General features: G+C 40.1%; 1 protein-coding gene across 1 annotated transcript in view; it reads right to left on the reverse strand.

The window, feature by feature from the left end:
• Nucleotides 1–23,770, reverse strand: part of ift172 (intraflagellar transport 172) — a 42,850-nt gene extending 19,080 nt beyond the window's left edge. The window contains 29 exon segments of the mRNA XM_051409981.1: nt 362–497; nt 794–891; nt 1,205–1,294; nt 3,363–3,507; nt 4,089–4,209; nt 4,702–4,780; nt 5,792–6,040; nt 7,259–7,336; nt 7,565–7,657; nt 8,231–8,315; nt 9,226–9,333; nt 10,667–10,803; nt 12,133–12,300; nt 15,655–15,767; nt 16,865–16,950; nt 17,950–18,032; nt 18,034–18,054; nt 18,302–18,355; nt 19,135–19,296; nt 20,396–20,491; nt 20,740–20,863; nt 21,007–21,221; nt 21,316–21,403; nt 21,550–21,629; nt 21,918–21,983; nt 22,257–22,296; nt 22,398–22,510; nt 23,212–23,355; nt 23,563–23,770. Of these exon segments, the coding sequence (XP_051265941.1) occupies nt 362–497; nt 794–891; nt 1,205–1,294; nt 3,363–3,507; nt 4,089–4,209; nt 4,702–4,780; nt 5,792–6,040; nt 7,259–7,336; nt 7,565–7,657; nt 8,231–8,315; nt 9,226–9,333; nt 10,667–10,803; nt 12,133–12,300; nt 15,655–15,767; nt 16,865–16,950; nt 17,950–18,032; nt 18,034–18,054; nt 18,302–18,355; nt 19,135–19,296; nt 20,396–20,491; nt 20,740–20,863; nt 21,007–21,221; nt 21,316–21,403; nt 21,550–21,629; nt 21,918–21,983; nt 22,257–22,296; nt 22,398–22,510; nt 23,212–23,355; nt 23,563–23,601 (3,111 nt within the window). The 5' untranslated portion in view covers nt 23,602–23,770.
• Nucleotides 23,771–23,838: the final 68 nt, after the last annotated feature.

The following is a 23,838-nucleotide window of genomic DNA, read 5'->3' on the forward strand; positions in this document are numbered from 1 at the left end:
GCTTGAGTATTTGTGCAGCCCAAGTAGCAAAAATAAATGTTCCCCTCCAGAGGGGCAACTCAGACTCTAGGGCAAAATTTAGCACGTCTTTGCTGATAAAGATGCTGAACAGTGTAGTAATGACACTTCTTCAGTCCTTCTGCCACTCACCACATCTTATGTCAGCCACTAGGATGTTGATGTCTGTAAGTAAACTGTCTGAAAATGTATTTGAAAATAATTAGATGTAATCTAAATATTCAAATGATGAGCCTTTAATGTATAGCCCCGTTCCTGACCTCTTAATCACTGATGTGGTGCCTATTGACGGCCTGGTCGACCAATTAAAGCTTTGAGGGCGGGATTAACTGCATAGCCTTACCTTGGCCAGGTGCAGGTGGGTCTCTGACAGCAAGTCGGGATGATGTTTGGCCACCAGGCGGATGACATCATCGAACATCCGGTTCTTCTTGTACATGGTTATGGCGAGGTCAGGCTGCTTCACCGTGGCAAACAACCTACGCACACCCAGGCAACCATTAGTAATTGTTTTCCTTAAGTCCAAAAAGTAAGAGAGGACTTTTAACAAGACTTAAATCAGTCTAGAGAGAAATGAGCAGACAGCCGAGTCAAAACAGGCTCTGAAATAACCACCTGTCAACAGTCAAATACTGTTTTTATCATTTTTTCTAGCTGTAATTTAGGTGAGAGATGACTTCAAACACAGTCATGTTAGTTCGCCTCACTCCATTTTCCATGCTTCCAAGAGCCAGTGATGCGACAAATTACTATAAATAAAGTGATCTCCATTTACCGCTCAGCCTCCTTGAATTTCCCATCTCTCTCCAGCTCCTGAGCTCTGCTGATGTACAGAGCCATAACTTCCTCCTCTGTCATACACTTCACCGCCAACTGCAAACAATCACAATGGCTTAATTTAATTTCTCTGTTTCCGAGGTTGGTATTTTTCTTTTTAAAAAGTAATCGAATGTAGTGCTGATTATCATTCAGTGTGACGTACTTTGGGATCAAATGTGCATTACTATGTTTATAACTGAGACTATGCTGGTTAGACAAGATTAGGAAAAAGGGAATAAATAAAAAACGGAGCCTTCAGCTCGTCTAGTATTATATTAGGGGAAAGTTTAATTTGCCACAAAAATGCATATTAATCTATCTCTCTATATTTTTCACACTTCTTTCTGTAGTTTGCCTCCATACCAACCTTATGAGCCTCCTCCCAGCGTCCTGCTGTGGTGTACATGTCTATAGCATCTTTGATATGACCTCCTTTCACAAACAGTTGCTCTGCCACCTACAACACACAAATTACACACAAACATACATACAGAAAACATCAAATATAATCTGAACATCATCAGTCCTCTACATAAAAGCGCATATTTCACATTATTTTGGAGCGCACACTTCTCAACTGGCATATACACGGCACATTAATATATAAAAATGGCGTTCCTGCGGGGTAAAGAGAACACAAAAACACTTGTTCAGCACTAATAACCTCATACAGAGTAATGTGAGCTGCTGGAGTGAGAGATTGTAGAGAAGGAAAAGGAAAGCATCCGCTACTTCAATTTGAATAGATTTTTCCTACATAAAGCCAAAAGCTATATTCCATTGAACCTGAACTAACACTGGCATCAATGCAAATGTATGTGCCGGTTAATCGTCCGCTCTGATTAAAAAAAAAACGTTTAGTCATTGTTTTTTTTCCCCTGATAATTTCTGCATTGAAATCACAGGTGTGGGCCTCCTTCATTGTTTGAGTTTGCACTGAATTATACTTTTCCTGCAACTTCCACAAGTTGGAAAGCAAAGAGCTTGTTATCTTAATTACTTTCTGTGAATATGCCCACAGAGCAAACAGACTGAAATGGCCTGCTATTTTCAGAGGCTGGCAGTCTGTGGAGGCTGTTTGGCTCAGCTGAGCTCATCAGAATAAGCAGAGCACGCTGCGCTTCACCATCATCATCTCTCTCTTCTTTTTCTCTCTTCTTTGTATTTACACCGGATTTCTCTTCTCCTTTTCAGCAGCCCTGTATTTCTGGTATTTAGGCAACTATTGTTACAACAGTCCAACTTGTCATTATTGCCAAAGCACCCTCGAGCAATCACAGCCCACACGGCTCCATGGAGACTGAACTAAAGTTTGTGTACGTGTGCAAGGTTGTGTGTGTGTGTGTTTGTGTGTGTGTGTGTGTGTGTGCACGTGTGTGTGTGTGTGTATACGGGTGTGTTATGGGTGACAGTATGTATCCCTGAGCGATGTGCAGGAAGTAACTGCCGGTGGCAAAATGTCACCTTTTCCCTCTGGCTGCCTCCATCTCACTGTCTGCTGTGGTGTTCAAGGAGAAAAACCTCCGGTGCTCACCTAACCACAAAGCCAAATGTACCGGCTTTAAGGCTGCCACATAGAGAATTTCTATGAGGTAAGTATATAATATAATTCATAGTGAATAACATACTCACCATTTATGGACATATTATTAAAAATCTTAGAAATCTGTGGCCAATTTAAAGATCCAGCGGACACATGAGACGTCACACAGACGAACAGAATCCAACTTTCACTCCCTTTCAGCTCTGTTTTTCTACACCTGAGACAGATATCTGGCTCTTTGGCAGCTAAATGCTCCACAGTGTTCATGTAGTGTACAATTGGTCATCAGAACTTTCTTTACAGTAAACAGCTGCCCCTGCTGCTGGAACCAAAACAGAAAAGTTGAGGGCCATAAAACCAAAACAATGAGCTGAAAGATGCTGAATCTCTCCATAGAGCTGACTGGAACTGCAGAGCTGATGTAATAATAATTCCCAGTTGGTTCATCATTACTAGGGTTGCAGTGGTATACCGATACTGTGTATATTTGCTTATCTACAGTGAATTCTACTGTGTTATTTTAAAAAACATCCTACCATATTCGTGTTATTTAAAAATATAGGACACAATAATTTTTGAAATTATAGTGAAGGTTTTGTTCAACCTGCTGTTATCATTCCTTTAAGGGTCATTGTAACTGATTATAATAATGATTGTGTTTGAAGGGTCCCTGATACCAAAAAGGTTTGAGAGCCACTGTTAAACCGCACTGTGATCAACTGAGCTGATCTGTTAAACTACCACAGGTATAATAAATATCTGTTGCCTCCCAGTAAACAAAGGCCTGTTACTTTGGTTACAGAGAACATTTAACTGGTTATTTTAAAACACATCAATGCACGAAGATACCATGTGTAGCTATTATCAAAGGGAGGTCATGGGTCAACTGTCTAAACCCCCTCCCCTTAACATTTCTTCTCCTTCTTCTCCTTTTTTCTTCCATATTTAACTCCCCTCGAGAACACCGTCCCTCCTCTCTCACCTCATAGTCCTGCATGGCGGCGTAGTACTGAGCTATCTTCACGTAGTATTTCCCTGCTGATGAATCCTCCTGTAACTCCAGGATGTGGACGGCTTTCTTCCACTGACGAGCTGCGATGGCCGCCTCGATGGCTTTAAGTGAGCAGCTGAGATGGGGAAACAACAAACTGACTTTAGTATGTTTGTATGCGAGTGTTTCCCTAAAATATCATGAAATAAGCATCGACTCTGAAATGTAGATTATGTGTGTAGACACTAACGATGTCGCTCCACCAAATCTTGGTTGACAGAAGGACAAAATGGACTGACAGCCACATTCAAAGTAAATTAACTTTGGTTAGGATTTAAGTAAAAACGAATTATTTTGTAAGGACTTTGGTGCAGATTGAAACTTTACTGGCAGAAGCAATTATGAAGTGGAAGTAGTATTTTTAAAACCTTTGTTATTGTGGTGAGTTTTAGCTTCCTACAGTCAAAATTCAGTTTCAAATGCTTTTTCAACCTGGAAAGAATAAAAATCTGGGCGCTGATTACCTGCCTTTACTTGGTATTTTTGGGAAATTAAAATAATGTTTAAAAGATATCTCTTCTCATCCCTCTGTTATGGTGCTGGTAACGATTTAAAGAACTATTGGCCATCTCTGTTGGATTGTTTTATTACGTGTCCTCTTTCCTCCTCTCCATCTGCCCAAATCTTTGTCTCTCTTCACTCCTCTACTCTACATACCCTGCTTCAATGAAGTGGTTGATGGCGGCGTCCATCTGTTTCTGCTGGACGAGGTAGTCTCCCCAGGACTCCTCCAGTTTCACCACCTCGGCAGGGAAGGCGAGGCGAGCCAGCTCCACCGCTACAGGAAGCAGGAAGGAGAAACTTGATAAAATCTACTGTATACCTACACTTAACTCAACCACATACATCCACCTGTTGTCCACCATCTAGAGTCATGTGACTAGAGTCCACACTTTTACTAATTAGCAATAACACAAAGTAAAGCTGAGTTATTGGTTCTGTGGTTCTACTACATGAAAAATCAGAGAACCACCAAAGTAATTGTAATTTATCCTGATGGGGGGCTTGAATGTGTGTAGCAAATTTAATGGAAATCCATCCAACAGCTGTTGAGACATTTCACTCAGAACCACAAATGTCAACCTCTGCTGGCGCTGGAAGAAAAAGCACAGGCTCATCCTCTTGGAGATATAAGTGGTAGATTGACCCACCAATCAACCAACACTGCATCCCCTAAAGTCATGTGAAGCTAGCGTAATTTAAAATCACCAAACGGACACATTTTTATCTATAATACAGGTTAAGTGTCATCTCCATGTCGCTGATTTACCTTTCCTGAAGGCTCCTCCTTTGCAGAAGCACTCCAAAGCTCTCTGGTTGTTTCTGATCCTCTCGTACAGATCTCCTGCCTGGTCAGAGGACGCAGAAAATATCAGTGCATTAAGACAAATTCACACATTAGGAAAATCCAATATGCTGAGTCAGGGTTGTTCAGGGTTGTTGGGAATGTTACCTAAATGGACAAAAGCATGTGGACATGCCTTACGACTGTTAGTGGTTGGGAACAGTGTATTCCTCTGTAGTGTGATATTTCAACAAACAACCTATAACCTACCTATAAGCACAAATCCTGTATGAGATACTTGACCAGAGGAATACTTTTTCCAAAGCACAATAATCTGCATGAATCTGTAGTATCCATTTTGGGACATTTATTTCTCATTTTTCTCCATTATGTACCTCTGCAGTGGTTCCTCTCCATCATCATTTCTACTTATCTAACTATTTCTTCCTTTTACTACTTCTTTTATCAGGATGCTTGTCCAGAAAAAACCCACCCCAGCTTCTTTAAAAGTTGTTTCAGCAAAGAGTTTTCTTTTCCGCTGGTTTAAATGTTAATTCAGTGGCTTTTCTAACCCGTCAACAACAAACTGCACAACACACAATCTTTGCAAAGTACACAAAATATACTGAATGTGAACAGGACATATTGGCTACAGCAAGTTAAAAATCACACGTTGCCAGCATCCGTTTCGACCTTCAAAAACACCTAAAAAACACCATCAGGATACAGCAACAAAATCGGATCTGAGGTTTCGTTCCCTCTTTCCCACCTGTTACGTAAACACAGATGGCTAGAGGAGAAGAATTGAGTTCTCAGACAAACAGCTACAGTAAGAGACACAGGGAAATAACAGACAGATGGAGGGAGACAGAGTGTAAAACTGAATAAACAAAGAAAAATGTTGATAGCTCTCCTCTCCTGGCATCTGTTCGGAGAAGAGAGGGAGATGAGGTGTCTGAAAAACAGTTAAAGTAAAGGAGGAATGGAGGAGATTTACCATTATAGGTTACCTGTACCAGCTGTGATCAGTTCCACAATAAACAAGAGCCAGAGAATGCACCATAAAGACACTCACCCTCTCATAAAACTCTCCCTTGATGAGACTGGCGGCGATGCGGCTGACAGTGTCGCTGTTGTTGGTGATCTCCGGGTGGCCGATGGCCAGCCGGGCGGCTTTAGCTGGTAGTCCGGCCTTCAGGTAGAGGTTGATGGCGCCCTGGAAGTCTCCCTCGTTCTCCTTCACCTCACCGGCCTTCTCGTCCTGACCCGTCTCCGTTAACCACTGGTAATAGTTCGCACGCAGGCTGTCCAGCTCCGGGTGGCCCTACGGTCATTTATAGAGAGTGGGGTTGTTTCTAAGTTAGACGTAGGTTCAAATTTATATTAATAATTAATAAAAAATATTTAAATAATCTATTAATCTTTAAATGAAGGATTTTCACTTTGATTTTCAATGTTTTATAGTATAATTGTTCATTGAATATATTTGGATTTGGACTGTTAATTGGAAATAAGCAGTTTGAAGATGTTAGCTTGGGCTCCAAGAAGATATAAACAACAGATTAATCATTAGTTGAAACCTTATTTTAATCAGTTGCAGTTAAAGGTTCCTTGTTGAGTTTTAGACCTCTAGAAGCACAATTAAGCTGTTTTTTCCCTGTTTTGTTTCTCTTGTACATGCATATACAGTAGTTTCCTAGTAATAGTTTCACACTATATTCCGCTGATCAACACGTGGCGGTAACACGCCAAGATATGCTGCAGAGCGCCAAGATGAACGTCCACAATGGAGGATTTAAAAAAACTTCACAATCGGCTTTGCAAATGTTTTAGAGGAAGGAAATTCACCTGACACGTTTGTTAGACCTCAAGGATACACACACTGTGTTTTTGTGAATAGCACCAAAAGTTGAATTTGTTTGTTTGTGTTGTTGTCAAATTGCTAAATGTTTCTTTTTTTATTTCAGGTTTATTTTTATAGGGACACACCTGGGACAATGCCACTACAGTATTTATAGCATACTCTAGCTTGCAGTGCCCGCTCTAAGATGGGCCTTTAAAGAAGTACACGACACAAAGCATAAAGAAGAATCATTCATGACTACATGACGGATCCCTCTTAAAGCTGAGTTTAAAACGATCCCATGCATGATTCATTTTGATCAGTTAGTAAGGAGTTACTCACTCCTTGAACAGAAAAAGACATCTGTCCAACAGAGGACTTACAAAAGGCCACTTTACAGTTCCCACATTCAAGTCAGTAATTTGCCTGACTAATGATGCAGCATGTGCTCATTGTGTAATGAGACTCGTCCTTGATCACGCTGGGGGATCTATTGAGTCCAATAAGAATCGTTGCACGGAAATGAGGGAGAAAGTCGCCTATTCAAGATTTATCTAACTGTTGAGACCCAGACAACCCTGGCTAAATGGCTGCACCACAGAAAAGGTTACAGTATGCAACAACAGACAGCGAGAACAAAAGCTCCCTCGGGATAAAATGCAAAGGGGTTAGGCAAAAATTTGGTCTGTTCATTATTACCTTGGCTTCAGCCACTGCAATGCAGTCGTCCCACATGTGGAGCTCCTGGTACATCTCTATAGCTTCATCAATGGCATTCTGCAGAAGGATTATATAATTACAGATATGGTTACCGGCGTAGATATACAGATAGAAAGAAGATAATGAAGACCGTTCAAATGCCGGGACGTGTGGTTCAGTTCTACATACTATAGAGTGAAAAGGCTGATTTAAAATGTTGCATTGTGACAAACAGAATAAAGCTTCTGTAAGCGAGTGTCTACACAAGGTTTGGTTGTATGAGGGAGAACGGGGTGAGTCACCAACCTGCTCCATGTAGTGCATCTCAGCCAGTTTAAAGTTCTTATCCAGCATGGCCACATGGGCTTGGACTTGGAAAAAGGCAGTTCCATCTCCTCCCTGGTCAAAACAGACACACACACACACACATTCATTCATTTCACTTCATTTCAGCCACGAGAAGCATAAATCTTTAAAGCAAATATATAATAATTATTCAGATTTTGTGGTGTCAAAACATCCAAATTTACAGCTGATGAGTATCAGTGTAGTTAATCCAACAATATTAGCACCAGAGTATTCCTCCAATACTGCCTAAAATGTGGTACTGGGTATCGCCCCGTAATTTATTAGCCCCAAAACGGGACCCTGCTACTTCCAGTAGTGTCCCGTTTGCCATTCTTGATTCATGACCTACTCTGATGTTAGGGTTTAACCTGAATTGGGCCATACAACAATGCTAACAATCATACAGGCTTAGTAGTATACCCATGTTAAAAAATAATGAATATATATTTTTCTTTCAATGCACATGTATCGGATCGGTGCACAGAATCGGCCGATACACAAAGTTCAGGTATCAGAAAGGAAAATAGTATCAGAGCATCGCTAACCAGCACCGCCCTCAATACTCTTTAATGGTCAGTGTGCAGATGTACTGTACTGTTGTATCTGTGCTGACATGAAACACACCATTTCCTGTGAAACTTTGTCGGCAATCTGGTTCGTTTGGTGGAGGAAACGTACAGTCGAGACGTCCCCTAACGCAGCGAAACACCTGGAAAAGAAAACGGGAAAGAAAGAGTGAGCGAGTACACAAAAAGAAGGAAACACAAAGACAAGAAATATTAAGTTGAGACGAAGTTAGAAGGTAACAGCGGCTGGTCAAAGCTCTGAATATCTGTTCACGGAGATAAATTAGAGCTTTTGTCTAATTAGCCTTTAGATACACTGCAGTCTGAGGGGCTAAGAAATGAAAAAGCACATCTTAGCATTTGGCCACTTTATTACCAACTCCCTCTGAACAGTTGCATCAGATTAATGAACAAGTCATGAAAGAAAAAAAAAGTTAAAAAGAAGAAAAAAAAAAACCCCTCCTTCTGTCTGACTCTTTCTCGCTTCCCTCCCTCATTAACATTACCCACTCCAGACAAAACCGTTTCTTTCCCCGATTTCATGATTTATGCAAATCAAGCCGATGCCTAACGAACAGCATATGCATTATTAATGACAGAGAATTCAAATTTGAAAAGTTTTCTCAAAACACAGAGAAATAAAAGATAGAAGGAGAGAGAGAGAGAGAGAGAGAGAGAGAGACAGAGAGACAGAGAGAGAGAAAAATGCTTATGATAGAAAATTAGAAATCTTTGATGATTAATGAAGTTAGAGAGGGAAGTCATGCTGGGACACACAGTCATCTACAGTGAGTGTGTGTGTGTGTGTGTGTGTGAGTGTGTGAGTGTGTGTATGTCCAAAAGTGTGCTTTTTCACTCTAGGTGACCAGGGTGTCCTTGATGTTTCCTCTTCAGTCACAAAGGTAAGTCTCAGTTACAATGATGACTGATACAGAATGTAATTATTTCAGAGACACAAATATTAGCTTGCAAGGTTTTGCGTATGTGTGTGTGTGTGCGTGTGTGTGTGTGTGTGTGTGTGTGTGTGTGTGTGTGTGTGTGTGTCTCGCTGACCTTTCCGCGATGTGCAGCTGGTGAGCCTCTAGAGCCAGCTTGCTGAGCGTCTTCCACATGGCTTCAGTCTCTGGTGACATCTCCAGAGTCTCAAGGAATGCTGTGGCTCTGTCAGCACATAAAATACACACACACACACACACACACACACACACACACACACACACACACACACACACACACACACACACACACACACACACACACACACACACAGAGAAGTAAATACAGTAATTTACAATCAGGAAGCAATTCAGACCATAATGCACAATATGACACAACAAACAGTGTCACTGGTATTGTGTGTTGCAGAGGCAGTATGAGAACAGCAGCAGGGTTGTGTAAATGTTGGAGACACTTGGTTTTATTCAACAGTCAGTGGCAGGTTTGACACTTTGCCCTCGAGGTAGCGGCAAAGTGTTTTTGTGGCATCGACAGAATTTTAAAGAATAGAAACCCTGTAAAGAGACAATTGAGTCACAATCAACGCTCTCGCTTTATCTGTAATCCTTCGTCCTCTCGCAGGCTTTCTGTGGGGTCCACAAAGTTAAATTTACTTTTACTTTTCCATACCTCTGCAACTTGTGCAAAAGTGTGAAAGTGTGATGGAAAACCAACACTTTTTTCAATATATATGATAATATATAAATAAAACAAAATATATACATATGTAATCAAATGATATGTGTCCTGGACCTGGCTAAGCAGCAGAAAATGGCTGGGCGGATTAATCAATTTAATGGATGGATGGATTTATTGAAATTATAACTAAATAAATAACTAATTAATTTAAGTAAGCAACGGTGTTTGCTTTCGGTATGACATAATACAAAAGAACTGAACAGCCGCTTGCAGCACAGTGGACTGTAGAAATAATCCAACTTTTAGTTTATAGATGTAAATCGTCTCCCAACAGACTCCAATCAGATACAAAAATATTTCCACTGACACTGCTGCCTGGGCGAGAGAAAAATAGACTTTTGAAAACTAAATTTAAGACTTTTTAATACTAAATTAAAAGCTTTTTCACAGCTTCCAGATACGCTGTCTCAACCACAGTCAACCCTCTTATCAGAAAGACAAGTACGAGTCACCAACACCCTCTGAAAGGTGGCAGTTCAGAGCCACAGTGAAGAGTTCAGCTGCTGCTCCTCCACACTGAGAGAGGTCAGTCACAGCATCTGATAAGGAGGCATCATTTTGGAGGTGCTCAAATCACGACGCACAGATTATATCTCCCAGCTGGCCTTGGAGCTCTGAGGAAACCCTCGAGAAGAGCTGGAGGAAGCTGCTGGATAAAAGGACATCTGGCCTGTTCTTTCTCGCCCTGCTGTCACTGTGACTCCGACCCAGAAAAGCAGCGAGTAGTCGGAAGGCCGGATGGATGTTCAACTCGACGATAATGACAGTGACGGGCCAATCTGCGAGAGGCTACGCTCACCTGTCGTAATCCCCGTCGTCCACGGCGGTACCAAACTCGATGAGGCCTTCGTCCAGTGTGTACGTCACAGTGTTGACACCCTCCGTCACGATCACATCTGTCTTCCCATCAGCCCTTTCTAGATCCACGATGTCTCCCTGACAAAGAGAGGTTAAACCTGAATTAGAGATGCTCCAGTGGTGGAATAAACCCGAGTACATTTACTGCACTTGAGCTAAAATTTGAGGTATTATTTCCATCACTTTATACTTTTATTTCATTACAGTTCAGAGGGAAATATTGTACTTTTGTACGTATTGAACTCTACAACAGCTATAGTACCAATTACTTTACAGGTAAAGATTTGACATACAGAAGATATGATCATCATGCACTGAATGAACTACCCAACGGACTATAACATAGTTAAAATTAGTTCCACCTCAACCAACTACAACAGTAAAATGTTGCTTACACCTTTACGTATCAGCAATAATAATCAATATATGTAGTAGTTTATAGTTATATAACATTTACATTTTGATGACATTACTTTTGGCTAAGTAACATTCTGAATGCAGAACTTTTACTTGTACTGTGTTTTTACAGTGTGGTATTACTACTTTTACTTAAAGCAGCAACAAGACACTTCATTTTGAACGTGGCAGTGTTTCTACCACCTCGTTTTATCTTAATTTGAGGGGAATCAGACCAAATCTGACCCGGTGGCAGACGTTGCAGTGCTGAGTTAAACTATATAGAAACAGCCAATCTTCTCTCTGACAGTCTTGTTTGTTTATGTGGATCAAATAGAGGCATCAGTATTAAACGGAGACTGTTTCATAACCACTTAAAAACTCCTTGTAGTATGTTTAAGTTAAGAATCTGTATACAGATGAAAAACATGGGCCACACATAATGTGGACAGCAGCAATAATTTATCCATTATCTATCTGTTATTTGTCAGCACATTAGACCGTCTGGCTCTCTCTGCTCTCTCGTTTTTTATTATTAATAAGAACATCAGTGAGTGTTCCACAAGCAAGTTTTTAAAAACTTGTGTTTGCCGAGAGCAAGTAACTGCTCCAGGACAGCAGCATTAAAAACACTCGCTCAGTCGGCTTCACAAGGAGACACAGCGCTTGAGGAAAGTAAAAGTAAAGCAAGTGGTTTGGGTATAAAAACAGGAAACTATTTTTAAAAAACCTGCAAACCTAGTGGAATAACTGCAATGAATGGGCCAGAGGTGGAAACTCTTGCTTTTATTTGAGGGGAAATCCATCGATTTTGCACATTGATGTCAGTTTACTCAACATAAGGAGAACTACTCAGCCTGTGAAAAACAATTATCTACCTATCTACCAATTAATTACCTAATTATTATCTGACAGATAACCTGTTTAACTGTGAAATCATATACTTAATAACCCTTTAAGTCATGTACATATGTAACCTGACTCACACAATCAAAGAGGACAAAGACTCACCTTGATTGGGAACATGGTGATGCTCTCTGGGCTGTCGATACTGTACCAGATGCAGAGGTTTCCTCTGTTTTGGGCGACCACCACGTCACTGCCCGGCACCCATTGGACATAGGAGCAGAAACTCAGCACCGTGGCCTTCACGCCGCTCTCTATATCATACAGATGGAGCTGAGGGGGAAGGAGAGGGAGATAAAGAAAATCTCACTTTCATAATTTAATTTCATCATCAACGTTGGTCTGAAGTTATCAGGGGAATTTGTTTTCCTGCTGAGAGTTAGATGAGAAGATCGATACCAATCTCATTCTGTATTTGTCTATTCAATATGAAGCAGGAGTCAGTTAGCTTAGCTTAGCACAAAGACTGGAAACAGGGGGAAACAGCTAGCCTGGCCTGAAAATCCTCTTACCAGCCCCTCTAAAGCTTACTAAATAACATTTCTTGTTTGTTATGTCTGTACAAACAGCTGATGTTGTTGGATACAGTCAGACGAGCTGTTTCCCCTTTATAGAGTTAAATTTAAGAATGGCTGGGGGCAATATGGTCTACAATTATTTATATTCTATAGCTTGTTTTTTCAGTACTTCCCGGCAGTATGCGGCAATAATGTCCAATGATACAACTAATTTGCCACTCAGACCCAGATAAGTGGCATACAATTGATGCATAGATTAACTAATTAAAGATGATTCATTCATTTAAGTTGATTTAAGCTTTAGCTAAAATCGAGATTGTCCCATTTTGAGCTGATGAGCTGCTGTTGCTGCAGTAGTGACAGTGTTTGCTACAGGTCTGACTGAAACTCCTCCTGCAGCACAGTCCACTGACGAAACAATCCAACAAACAAACAATTTTCTCGGCAAGAAAACGTGCAAAAATGTCCAAAAATATTATAGAAAGATAACTATATCAAGATGGAAGTATTCGACTATGTTTCTTCTTGTTAATGTAGGCTGATTTTGTTTAGTAGTAAACCCAGAGATTATTATATACATTTACCAATTCCCTCTCTCTGAAAGTTGAAGTTTACATTGCTTAACTCATTTGGCTCAAACAAAGTTGATTAGCTTCCACCAGCTCCATATGAATACTCACAGTAGCAATCTATTCTACTCTGATGAGCTGAGATTATGTATATTCTATAAGCTACAGTGGCTCCCCAAGCACTTAATATGTATGGGGAGTGTATGAGAGACGGCCCGCTGTTGTAATCAGCTACCTTAATATCCCCCCCCGACCACCACCACCACCATTTTTAATAATGCTCCAGCTATAGTTTCACCCTGGGGCTCAGCTGGCCAAGTTTTAATGCAATGAGGAAGAGCAGCCTGTTGATAAGTTCACTTGAAAGCAAGTTTCAATTAAAGAAACATTTGTTACACAACTTGACTTTTTATGATTTCTTACTGATGGGAAGTGCAATGAATACGTGCTATGAACGTGAATAACCCAAAATGTGAAATAATATAAATCTTTTTCAGTCTGTTGAGTATGTTCAGTTGCATTTCTATATCCGTTCAATAGGCCGATGGCATGGTGCTGCACATCTAATCTTTATGCGCCATCAGTACTGAATTAAAGGTACAATTTCTGAGTAGTGACATGAATAGGAGCATTTACTAGCATGTGGATCAAATAAAAAATATATAGTTTTAACTAGGTTTCATGGAGAAGAAACAGTTTAAAGTAAGGATTTCTATCTGAAGAGAACCACGAAACTTTACAGCGTTTAAAAACAGGGAGACAGATTTGAGATTTTTCTGGTTTTAATTACCCTCAAACTTTCCATCCTTTGCATATTGGAGTTCTTACCAAAGTCACTTGTGCCCATACATAAATATTTCACAACCTGTCCCAGTAAAGTTAATTCTGCACATGCTGAAAACATTCTACATTTGTACCTGGGGAAAAAAAAAACTAATTTATATTTAAAAAAATCTTTAAATGTCTTTATGTGCCAATGCAAGTGCAGCAAAAAAAATGTGAAGCCACTCAGGGATTTCCAATTACCAGAGTTCTCCATGTCTCCCCCTCTCCCTCCCCCAGGGCTTGAACATCAAACTGTTTCATTACCCCGGGGCAACAACTGACAACAGCTCCCTGCCACTCTCATCCCGCAGACTGTGAATCTCAGCACCGCCGAGCACAGAACAGAACAAAACTGAGAGCTTTTATAAATGTTTGTTTTAATTTGGTATTGGGGTGGAGAAAGCGAATTGTACGTTTCTCCACTGAAATCAATGGAGGAAAACAAATGAAGAGCATCGCCGAAAATCACAACGCTGTGCCTTTTCCGTTATTACTGTGTGCTCAAACTTAAAAGAAAAAAAAACACCAGAAAAGATTTTGTGTTGGGTTTGAACAGTTTCGGCTACAACACAGGTGAGGTGGTTTTAATCTGCTTGACATTTCTTCGTTATTAGAAAAGTGTTATTTCTTTTTCCATCTCTGTATTTGGTCATTTCAGAACAACGAAGAATAAAGTGAGGGAGCTTTTATGATTTTAAGTATTCAACCAATGTATGTGAGTAACAAATGTAGTTATTTAATTGAAAACTTTAGTTAGGTCCATTTTAACATAACCCAACCCGGGGGTATTGTCGGAGTTGAAACATAATTAACGGGATAAAAAACTATTTTCGCTAGACAAACATTTATCTATTTTTGGGTGAATGATAGTTGACAATTTTTGGGTCATGTTACTTCTTTAGGCATATTACATGGCTCCTGGTCCTGCACTACAGGACATAAACAATCATTTCTTTGCACTTGTTATCTTTTGGCACCTTACGTCGTCAACCTTCTTCACACAGCTTAAATGTTAAAGGTTCTATACACGACATTTGTGGCCACTAGTTGTCGCACTAACCAGCGTCTTAGACCGAAACAAATGGGCGGTTCACCAGACCAGATAAAGAGTAAGATCCTTGTTGTTTAAACAGACTCCATGGACAAAAAACACCTCACAGAATATCGTAACTTCACTCAAAGTGAAACGAAATCAACAAAACCATCTTTGTTAGTATTTCCACTGTTCCAACAATCACCAACTCTGGTTTGGACGAAATAAATCCTTACTTCAGCGACGTAGATGAGAAAACACTAACTAATGCACGTGCCAAATAGTTGTTGCTGTTATATATTAATGTTAAAATCTTGCATATATAACCTTTAAATGCCCCACAGAAACAACATCTCGTCCCCACTCTGTGCCTGTATATGAATGGGTTGGCAATAAAGTTCTCTAACCCCAGTGGTGAAGTGCATCCACATTTATTCTGAATTCCTTTCACATCACTTGGACGACCAACACGGCTCTACAATAAGCGACAAGAGACATTTTGGGTGATGGACATGGCTATAACTTTAGACATGGCCCAAAACGAGGTGCAGATTCCTCTACTTTACTTTACTACTTTACTAATCATCATCTTGTCTATCATTTGTCCTCTCTGCCTTTAGGCCTCTCTCCCGTTGTTTCTCCTCTCTTACAATCCCTCAGGGTGCTGAGGTTTCACTCTCACCCGTAGCTTCTTGTCCCTGAACAGCAGTTTGCGTCCGGTCTCGTTGAGCTCCAGCCAGTCAATCTTGGAGTCGTGGCTGATGGTTCCCAGATTGTAGCCGCCGGCCAAGTCCACTGGGGTGGGAAGGTAAAAAAAAAACAGCTTAACTGAGCAGCAGTCAGACTGCTAACGTGACAATGTATCTGGCTAAAATTGGCCTTTAGTTCAAGATTAGAAACCAGCCAGTCATTATATAATCATTATTGATTCCATCAGGCAGAGTGAGCAGTTTCTTTACTTTAAAAACTTACCTGCACTGGGATCAAGGTGATATTATTAGTCTGGAGATATATCAGACGTACATCAACTTTTTAATTAAAATGTAATACGATCCAGTCAGTGTGGTCCACTCAATGGAAATGATACAATTCAATTGATGTGATTGCAATTATTATAGTTGTAGACAGTTCAGGAGTTTAATATTATCATGGCGAGTAATCATAATACAGTCTATAATAATGATAATGGCAGCATCATCAGAATCCTACAGTGCTCAAAAAGCTGCAGACTGAAGCTGTTCTCCAATTAAAAGACATTTCACAATCCCACGGTGCAAAATGAACGTGTTAATCTGCAACAGATGTAGATGAAACCGATGACTCACTATTACTTGGTCAGGTACTGCAAAGTTACTCACCAAGCTATTCTTGGCGTGGAATTAAAAACTTGTCACCCATTGCAGATTTAAAACCACATTTGGTATTTAAGGAAGTATGTAGGAGAAACTACGGTGGCCACGAAACTCGTGAAAAACACAAACAGCCATAACACGATTCTTCTTCTTTCTGGGCTACTGTAGACACATGGTGGTTCAACATGGCGGACTCCGCCAGAAGAGGACCCGCCTTAGAATAACGGCTTATTTTAAAAGGTAACAAAATTCTTATTTTCAGGTGATTATAAAACCAATGAAATCTGCCAGTAGATCCTCCTAAACGTCACACACTGCACCTTTAAAGCAGTAAAACCACCAAAGCTTTGTTTTTAAGTATGTTATGTCAGAGAATAGTGGACCTTTAAGATTGAATATCAGTACAAATTATTAGAAATCAGACATTTTAGCTGAAAACTACAGGAGGTTAAACCTTAACTCAGAATTTTAATTAGACAATAGGCTACAATAGTCATGTTCCCATCCACAAATTCTCCTTTCACAAACACACAGTCTTACCAATAGCAATGGTCTTTATATCAACCAGATATGCAAGCTTCTTGTTGTCTTCGACTCCCCTCTGCTTCCTCTCATTGAGTCGGACGCTACACGAACAAAAACACACACACACACACACACACACACACACACAAACACACTTTTAGTAAAAGAATACTGGTCACAGTAACAGAACTTAACATTTCAACATGTACGTTTTTAAATCCGACATCAGCTCAGCGTGATAATTCAGCTGCTGTTCATCACACTTGAATTCCCAGGACACCCCTGATCATGATGTTGTCATGCTACAGTGTCCAGCCAGAGGCGAGGAGCAGTCAGAGCATCCTGAAAACCTGCTGGCCTCAACAGCAGTCGGCCATTAGTCAGTCACCCGGGAACTGTCAGTCCTGACACTTTTGACAGGGCTGAATATTTTAACATGGATGCTGCCTGCTGACTAGTCTCGCTGACTCTCTTGAAGCCTCACTTTAATGATATCTGGGGTCTCTGCACAGCTCAATACACCCATCTAATGGACAGAGCGGGAAACTGCTTATTAGGAATGATTAGGGCGGTCAAACTTATTCAAAGACATAAGTGTGAGCAGTTTATTGGAACTCTGTTTATGCTAAATTGGCATTTTTAGGTGTTTATACTTAGATTAAAAATGATACAGAGGATAAAAGACTTTTTTAAATTAACATTTATTGTATTTAATTAACAGTCTCCTTCCAATTGTAGTGTTGCAGATAATATCTTGTGTCAGAAAGACAGTAGTAATAGGTAAATTATGTTTTAACAACACGAAATTGGTAAATACATATTTAGAAATGGCTATTATAAAATGCTAAATTGTGACTTTATTCAATTTGGGGGTTTATTATTCCTGTAAAGTTGTGTCAGGTAATTTGAGTCATTGCTGAAACCTTTTACTGCACATTTGTTATTTAGGCTGTTAAAATAGCTTCATTTGGCATTTTAACACTTCTGACATTCAATGGATCAGTAAAATGAGCAATTCTCTCAATATATACAAATCAGTTGGTTCTTTGGATCGAGACAAACCTGTTGAGGTGTTACTGAACCAACTTAATAAGACCTACCTGATGAGGTGAGGGTTCATAAATTCTGTTCTGACTGATCCCAGGATGTCATTGTTGCTGTATTCCACCAGGCTCAGCTCGCCCAGCATTAAAAATCATACACACCTGAAATACAATAAAAACACAGTAGGGTGAATTATAATGGGAGCAGTGTTATGGGAGCTGGTAGCCATATAATGTAAGACACAAGACATGACGACACCTGTAACACTCCTGCTGTAACGGAAGTATAATTATATTACACAGTTCTTTCTCTCCATAGCAAGTAGTGTCGTAACAGGTAGATGTCCCTCACAACTGCCTTCTTAATAATTACCTTCACGTTGCCAAAAAACACACTGCGTGTACTCACCGTTTCATTTTCAAAGAAGAACTTTTCATTTCCTCCAGAACCGGGCCATGGCACCTAAAGAGAGAGGCAGCAGAGTAAAGGCTTCAATTTAAACATTAGAGCAACACTTACTGCAAATTATACATAGTGAACAGTCGACTTCCATTTATTGTGAGACAGAAAAAACAAGGAAACCATGTATGTGTGATCTGACACAAACTTGTTTTCAATGGACCTACTGCAGAACTTGTTCATAGTGAAGTCTCTGATTATTCAGAGTAATTGGGACACGGTTTCGTCAAAGGCACGTTTTTCCAAATGACATTTTTCAATGCTTTTAGGATGGAGGCAGACATGTCAGAGGCAGATATATCATAACTAGAGATGTGCACGATTAGTTATCTAGTCAATGCTCTCTAGTTGGCACCAGGAATACTAGTTGGTTATAATAATAATAATTATAATTTATATTTTCTTGAATGTCAATTACACAAGGGCAAAGGGATACATACTCGTACACCTAAAGGAACATAAAGACAACAGCAAAACAAAACAACACGACAAAGAAAAAAAACAACGCAGATTGGAAGTGTTTGTACGAAAATGTAGGCTGTAAACTCTGATTCTGATTCTGATCACACACAAACTTATCGATTTAAATTGTGGTCCATTTGGACAGTTTTCTGTTTGATTTCTTACTTTCAGACAAGTTGTACTAGTCTAATGTGGAATTTCTTTGAACATCCGTATTCAAAACCTCAGCAGATAAACTCCACACTAGATATCACTGAAAGAAAGTGAGAATATACGTTTGTTTTTTTGTGATTTCGGTGAGGTGACCCTTTAAGTCCTACCTCACTCAGTTTATTTGTGAGCAGGTCGCCCAGCAGAAGCGTATCGGAGGTGTGAGCCACCAGGTAGCGATCTTTGCCCATGATCTTCACTTCTTCTATCTCATAACCGTAATAGGACTTCAGGACCACCCGCGTTCCTGTGGAGAGGTTCTTCACTATCACCTAGAGGAGGAGGAAGAAAAAAAAGTGGATAAAAGGGCCAAAAAAGAGAGAATAAGACACATGAAATGAATACTTTTTGATTCCTATTTTGCAGATAATAAGGCACAATCAGCACAATAAAACTACATTGACGATGGTCTTAAGTGTATTTACATGCTATGGATCAGCCGGCAGACTCACTCCAAACAGGAAAGAAAGAAAACGCTGTTGAATTCTTGATTACATAATTACAAATGTAATTATCAAGCTGTCTCATTAGCTGCTAGGATGAATTTCTCAATTATAATAATAATCATCACCATAATCAATTTTAATTTGTATCTTTATTTTTTTAAACCAGTCGCAAACTCAACTCATGCTTTAATTCATTTTATTTTGTTAATCAGAAAATCCTAGATTGAGTTCAAAGGCCATTTTTGCACATTTATATCAGTTGTGTTTCTCCAGCATTATTATTCTGTGGGATTGTCACAGTTCTTAAGTTATTTTTATTACAAATAATAAAATAAAATATAAGCTTTTCCAGGAGATAAGGAACTTGTTGCTGTAATCAGAATCAGAATTAGAAATACTTTAATAATCCCAGGGGGAAATTATTTTCGTTACAACACTCCAGATATACAAACAACATATTAACATATTAATTAAGTAATCACACGACCGTCACACAAAACATTGTTGGAAACCACTTTAATTCACACGCCTGTGAGACATACGGCTCATTTTCATTCTGAATTTGGTCCGAAGACCGTTCATATGTTTAATTGAAAATTCCTTTGAAATGCATCAATTAATTAGAGAATGAGAAGATACCGTAGCTAAACAAGTGCTGGATAATTGTTTCCAAAATCTTAATTTACGCTGTCTCTTTCTTAATTAGGAAACTGAGCTACTGGATTGTTTTTTTGCACTTAAATTAATTAAATCTGAATTATTGTAACTTTATATTTTCAGTTTGGTAATTGGCAAGTGGAAGGAAAACAAAGTGAGGGCTGGTAGTTCTACTTATTGTCTGTGCAATTACAGATACTGCCTTTTTGTGGTCAAGACAAATAACTTGATTCATTTTTTCTATTTTTGTGGTTGCGTCTGTCTGTACCTGGCTCAGGCCGACGTAGGTCATCTCAAACTTGTTTTTATAGATGGCTCTCCGCAAGCAGCAATCAAACAGCTCCACTCCTCCACACAGAGTTCCCTGAGAACACAGAACACACAGACACAATAAATACATTTTCAGGTGATTTTCAGGTAATTATACCTAAATTATACCTACATGTTACACAATAGACCTTTAAGTCTAAAACCAAGCTTATGTGAGGGACCAGAATACTCCATGTACGCACATTGCTGCAAATCTCCACAGACGAAGTAAAGAGGAAAAGGCAAAACAACACTTAAAAGTCACACTCTGGATTAAAATAATGCGACGGATAAAGTATTTACAGCACAGAGACGAGATCCGTCTTTCTTCCAGGCCAAGCTGGTGATGGTGTAGAGGTTGAGAATCTCTTTAGGCTTGGCTTCATCCCACACACTTCTCCTGGGAGCCCAGTTAAACACCCGCAACCTTGGTGAGACATCAGGAAGAGGAACAACTTCTGAGGTACTAAAAAGCACTTGCTTACATTAAATTTACTCACATTAACACAGTGATGAGCTGACAGGTACCACCGTACTGTCTGTATATCAACTGAGAGAACATATACTGACCGGTCGTAACTGCCAAACACAACAGACTGCCCGCCGGGGCTGGTGGCGGCCACGGTGAACTCCCTCTCCGTCCGGTCGCGGGTGTAGTCGAAGGTCTGCAGGACGTGACCCTCTCTGCTGTAGGCCACCACCTTCTTGTCGCAGCCGCCCACCATGATGCCGTTTGCACCCCAGGCCAGAGCGTAGGGTGGGCACGGGTGCATGAACAGCTTACCCTGTGTGTCAGAGTGTGTGATAAATACAGCATGTAATTAATTAAAATGTAAGACAGGAAAATGTACATAATAGGATCGGTGAGGATGTGGGTACCTGAGAATCCCCTGAACCTTCGTCATCGAAGAAGTAACGCACCACTGTCCCATCGGCGTGGCCAGAGAGGATACCTTTACCAGAGACACTGACACAGAACAAATAACACTGACTGAGTGCACCACAGAAGAAAACAATAAACAAGTACATCATTTGTGGCTTGACATTTTGAGACAGTCCAGTCAGCCCCTTACACTAACTGTGGGTCATAATTACATATGAATATGCATTTACTTGGATGCCAGTGACACAACACAGGACTCGGTGCCATAGATGGTTGATGACTTGTTGGTCTGAGTGTTGGCCAGTCGAACCTACGGGAACAAAAGAACATTAAAATGATTTAAACATACACAATTTAATCTATCTTTTGACCAAAAAACTGCTTTTAAATGCTGATATTTCTGCATTAAGGCTGACAGCAGTTATTGAAACTGTTCTGTTTCTATTTCCATATTACAGAATTGCCCCAGTACTTCAATCACTCCTGCTGATACTCCTGTAATACTCCTACCAGTTATAACACCTAAAGGAAATATATATAACCTGTACCATTAACATAATGACTCCAGATGGGAGGTGAGAACATGCTGCAGACTTACCTTGCCATCCACTAATCCATAAACAATTGCATGCTCTGCAGGCCAAAGCAAGCAAGTCACAGCACTCTGCAATACAGAGAATCAAAGCGTTACGAGGATGTTTAGAAAGTTAGAAACTGAAACTTCCTTCTCTAAAACAGCAGCTACAACTAGACAGAATATGCAGATTTCTTTGTAACATAATCTTCATGAAACACTTGATCCCTTTTCAGCCTTATATGTCCTCAAATCCACTAAAACATCTGTGAAATGGCCAAATATCTTGTGTATTAAACAAACAATACATACAGTGGTATATCCAACACAGCTAAACAAAGTGTCTGCTTGTGTTTAACTTACCGTCTGAACGAATTTGTTGCAAATGGCTTTCTTGTCGCCCCTGGGAGAGAAAATAACATTGACAACAATCAGTTTTTCACGCATAGACGCAGATAACAGGATGAGGTTTTAATACGGGAGAGACGGGCCGCGGGACATTACCAATCCTCTCCGATTCTGTACACAAAGATGATGTTGTCCGACTGGCCGATGGCGATTTTGGTGGAGTCCGGTGAGAACGCCATGTCGTTGACAACGTAGCTCTGTTTTCCATACTGACAAAAGATTACACACATTTTATTATTACACACACACACAACCTGCACTGGTAACCTCTCCTGATAAAGTTATTTATTTATTATTTTAACTTTAAGTAACACAAACTTCTCGATTAAGCAGCTTTTACCGGGTGTTGTGTTTTCACAGAACAAATAAAAATGACAGAATTAAGTCACTTTAAATTACTAAAGCTACTTGATCAAGAATGTCTTTTTTAACTTTAACTAAAATTAAGATAATTTTACTTAAAGTATTCGACGTAATCCCTTTCAAGAAAGAAGGCTGGTGCAGTTTAGATTTTTTTTCGTGTGATAATAATGTGTAATTGTGCTTTATTGTCTTTCTTTTATATGTATATCTGAGCGCTTTTACTTTCTCGGTTTCTTACTGTAATTTCTGTTGTTGCATATCTTTTAATCTGGAAAGCATTTTGAGCTCAAGCTTGAGAAGAGCTTTACAAATAAAATCAGGATTATTAATACAACAACAACAACAACGCAGGTTCATTATGCACACCTGTACAGTAAATATCTGTGTGTTTTTACTGCCATTAATCTATAGTTTGATCCTTTTTCTAACGACAGAGTCATAAGCGAGGTTGTACCTCAGTAGTTGTCTCATTTTCTTGTGTGTGTGAGCTGTTTTTAAATCCTCTTTTGCTCTCCTTTCCACTCACACTGCCCCCTTCCAGTCTCACCTTGGAGTCCAGGGGTTTGGTGGAGAACTTGTCTCTCCTCTCTCCCTGCTCATCGTACAGCAGCACCACTCTGTCCACAGTGCAAACAGCGAACTTGGTGTTATTCGGTGCCCAGGTGAGACAGGTCACTTTGGCCGCACCCTCCTGAAGAAGACCGAGAAAAACAAGAACAGCACCGAGGTGAAAACCAGCTGAAGCCTCTTCACCAAACCTTAAACCCCGTTCTGTAACGACAGGGGCTCATGACGAAGATTGTAACTGCTCCAGATTGATCTCATTTGGTATCAGTTACACAGTCACACTCTTTATACACAGTTAGCATCGTTAAAGCTAACCTGTCCCTGAACTCACCTGCGGGGTTAACAGCGTCTTCAGATGCTTCAGTTGCATTTTTCGGAAGTCTTTAGGAAGCTCGTACCGGGAAGAATGTTGTTAGTGTGGAGATTAAGGAATCTTTAGATGATTAAGGCCATTTTTTTAGTTGAGCAGCGCCAAGATAGCAGCTAGCAAGGAGGACATCTTTGTAGTAAACAGAACTGGGATCTCCTTAGTTACCGCTGAGGGGGCGGGGCTCCGTGATCTCCTTAGTTACCGCTGAGGGGGCGGGGCTCCGTGATCTCCTTAGTT

The sequence above is a fragment of the Dicentrarchus labrax genome, unplaced genomic scaffold (assembly GCF_905237075.1).
Source record: "Dicentrarchus labrax unplaced genomic scaffold, dlabrax2021, whole genome shotgun sequence".
In the NCBI taxonomy this organism is placed as follows: domain Eukaryota; kingdom Metazoa; phylum Chordata; class Actinopteri; family Moronidae; genus Dicentrarchus; species Dicentrarchus labrax.